General features: G+C 38.2%; 1 protein-coding gene across 4 annotated transcripts in view; it reads right to left on the bottom strand.

Annotated features, from left to right (window-relative positions):
- Window positions 1-1287: 1287 nt before the first annotated feature.
- The window catches only part of LOC111373637 (silicon efflux transporter LSI2-like), a 4725-nt gene continuing 3023 nt past the window's right edge, over window positions 1288-2989 (bottom strand). For 2 of the 4 annotated variants that reach the window (XM_022996197.1, XM_022996196.1), the window contains exons 3-4: window positions 2637-2826; window positions 1288-1731 (exon numbers count right to left, since the gene is read on the bottom strand). In XM_022996197.1, coding sequence (XP_022851965.1) covers window positions 1469-1731; window positions 2637-2826 — 453 coding nt within the window. In that variant the 3' untranslated portion in view covers window positions 1288-1468. Of the gene's footprint in view, window positions 1732-1819; window positions 1900-2636; window positions 2827-2989 lie in introns of all 4 variants that reach the window. The other 2 variants (XR_002698972.1, XR_002698973.1) reach the window with 2 other exon arrangements.

Genomic DNA, 2989 nt, shown 5'->3' with positions numbered 1-2989 from the left:
ACTGAGGAGGAATTTAGAGAAATGAGGAATATACCCTACTCTAATGCTATAGGTTCTGTTATGTTCTCTATGATAACAACCAGGCCTGACTTAGCCTATGCTATAAGTTTTTTGAGCAGATTTATGTCAAACCCAGGAAAGCCTCATTGGGCAGGTTTGAAATGGTTGTTAAGGTACATTGTTGGTACATTAAATCTGGGTCTAGTGTATGAAAAGAGATCTGAAAAACTTGCTCTAAAGGGGTATGTAGACTCTGATTTTGCTGGTGACAATGATAGCAGAAAGTCTACCACAGCGTACTTTTTTACACTAGGTGACAATTGTATAACATGGAAGTCACAGCTGCAGCCTTTAGTTACTTTGTCAAGTACTGAGGCAGAGTATGTTGCCATAACTGAGGCGGTTAAAGAATGTACTTGGTTAAAAGAAATTTTAAAAGAATTGAACTTCATGCATGATACACCTGTTATGTTTACTGATAGTCAAAGTGCTTTATTGCTTTGTAAAAATCCTATTTACCATGAAAGAACTAAACATATTGAGGTAAAGTATCATTTTATTCGTGAGAAACTGTCTCAAGGTGAAGTTAATCTTGTTAAAATTCACACTGATGGGAATCCCTCTGATATGGGAACAAAAATTCTACCTGCAGGTAAATTTAAATTGTGCTTATCTTTATTATACATTGACACTGGTTAATTTTTCTTGCAGGTAGTGGGCGATGATGATGAACAGTTCTTTCATGTACAAATTCGCAACCAAGAGAGAGTGTTAGGAGAACCAAGGTAAAGAATGTGAGAATATGGTTCACCTAACACCATCTATTCAATTTTTTGTGGACCATTGGATGAAGATCGACGATCGAGATTTAATCTTGGGAGAGATGTTGTGACTTGATGGTATTGATGTTGACACAATAAGGTCTTCCCACGTTTTTTGGCAGAGGCATGGTCTTTACTTCCTTCCCCTTCTTATGTAAACTCTCTCTGCCATTTCAAAGGGGAGCTCTCGGTCAGGATCGATTTTCCAGCAAAGGGTGGTGGTTCTTCATTGGTTTTCCCCTCTCTCTTGGAAGGTAATTTGCAAGTCATGGAAGGCTGTTCCTGAACCTGAAAAACAGCCATTAGAAGGGAAGAAAGCAGCTGCAAGGAAGGAGAAAAATCTGTCCAAATTCCGGCCGAACACAGGTTGTATTTTTTCCATCCCTTTTTTCATTGTTTTGCCTTAGAATTTCTTCTATTGTTTGATGTTTTGGTTGATTGAACTCCTAGGATCCCCAACACATAATTTACACTGAAAAAATCGTAATCACATTGAGTACCTTGTATTAAACATACAGTAAAGAAGATAACATGCAGTATTCTTAGTTTTAAGTGATTTTGCGAAAATCCTATATTATTCTTGCTCATCAATATCCTCGTATAGCATAATTGAATTTCCAAGAGAACCTCAGATTGATCACAAGGTGTCATCTCCCTATCAAAGTCAAACCAATAGCTGTTACAATAATAGTAGAGGGAACTCCAAATTTGAGGTGAGTCCAGAATTTTAGATCGTAGCCATCGTGAGCCTGACGGGCCTGTTCACACACTATTAAGTTGGCAGCCGATCCCAAGAGAGAGAGATTTCCTGCAACTGTGCTCACCCAAGCTAAGACGAGCCATGCTTTCTTCTCACTGGTAGGCGATATTGCTGCTGCAGAAGATGCCACTCGTGCTCCAAGCAGTAGAACTGAAAGTAAAAGCAACTCAGTTATATTCACTCGATTATACAAGTAGTGTCAATTAGGCCAAACTAGGTTAGAGAGGCCAGTACGAACCAAGCTCGGACCACTGCCATCCCAACGAGCCGGGCCTTGTGAGTGTTTTAAATTTATTTATTTGACCTGTGGAGATCCTGCTGGCCACAACACAAAGCCTAGCGTCACTTTGACATTACTATATACAGGGTACATATATTGTTTCAGCGAGTTTCCTAGTATCATATTTCATTAAGATTGAAGAAATGAATGCCGTGAAATGAATTATTTTAGTATTTCAATGTGGCTTTTGTGACATACAAAAAGATTCAATTGAAGCAGTATGTGATTATAAGAAATATTTTGGGATCAACTTCGATTTGAATTCTCGTGCAAATATATCACGCTCCTTTCTACTATGAATTCCTTGTGGACTCACTTCATCTACATCATGGGGAGCAAAGGTTGATAGATAGCCATATGCTTTGAAGTGTTAACCTTTCCTATTTCCTTCTTTGTGATGTATGTCCAATCTAATCAATTGTTCTTAGCCTATGGAAGGGGTGAATGGCATTGCCTGCCTTGCATGGTTTGTAATCCTAGGGAAGGCTGCACCATCATTAAAACTGGGGAGAGGAAGCTTTTAAATACAGCTTCCAAATACGAAATTTTGTTATGTTAATTTACCTCGACCCTGAGTAGCAACAGGATAACATATTTTCCTACTTAGCAATACTCTTGGTCCAGTGTCACTTCCATCATCCAAACATGTAATCTATCCTAGAAGATTTTCAAGTTCGAGTGTTGGACATATAATTCAATCCGCTGTCTCCTTTTGTTCTCCTTATTGACCGACAAATTATTATCTCATGTTCAAAATCAGGTACATTTGACATACCTGTAGGTACATTTGATACCAAATTTGAGAGCACGATTATGACAGCAGCTAAAACTGTCATTCCCCCGATATGATCTATCTTTGCATAAGGCTCCATGAAATCCCACAGTTTTCTCGGAATTCCGGCTTCGTCGAAGCCATGTACTGTAATAAACATTCCGCAAAAGAATATCAAGAGCGAATAGGATACCTGGATGATTTAGAGGGGAAAAAAGGCATCAATAACCTAGTCTGAATATGAGGCCTAATCTCATTAATAAACTGCCAAAGCAAGTTTGACATGAAGTTAAGATTGTACTGAACAATTATTATTTATTTTTATTTTTATAATAGACAATATTTTATCCCCCCCC

This window comes from Olea europaea, unplaced genomic scaffold (assembly GCF_002742605.1).
Source record: "Olea europaea var. sylvestris unplaced genomic scaffold, O_europaea_v1 scaffold1148, whole genome shotgun sequence".
NCBI classification, from domain to species: Eukaryota; Viridiplantae; Streptophyta; class Magnoliopsida; order Lamiales; family Oleaceae; genus Olea; species Olea europaea.
The sequence above is the reverse complement of the archived record's forward strand: the minus strand, read 5'-3'. Positions and strand labels throughout refer to the sequence as shown.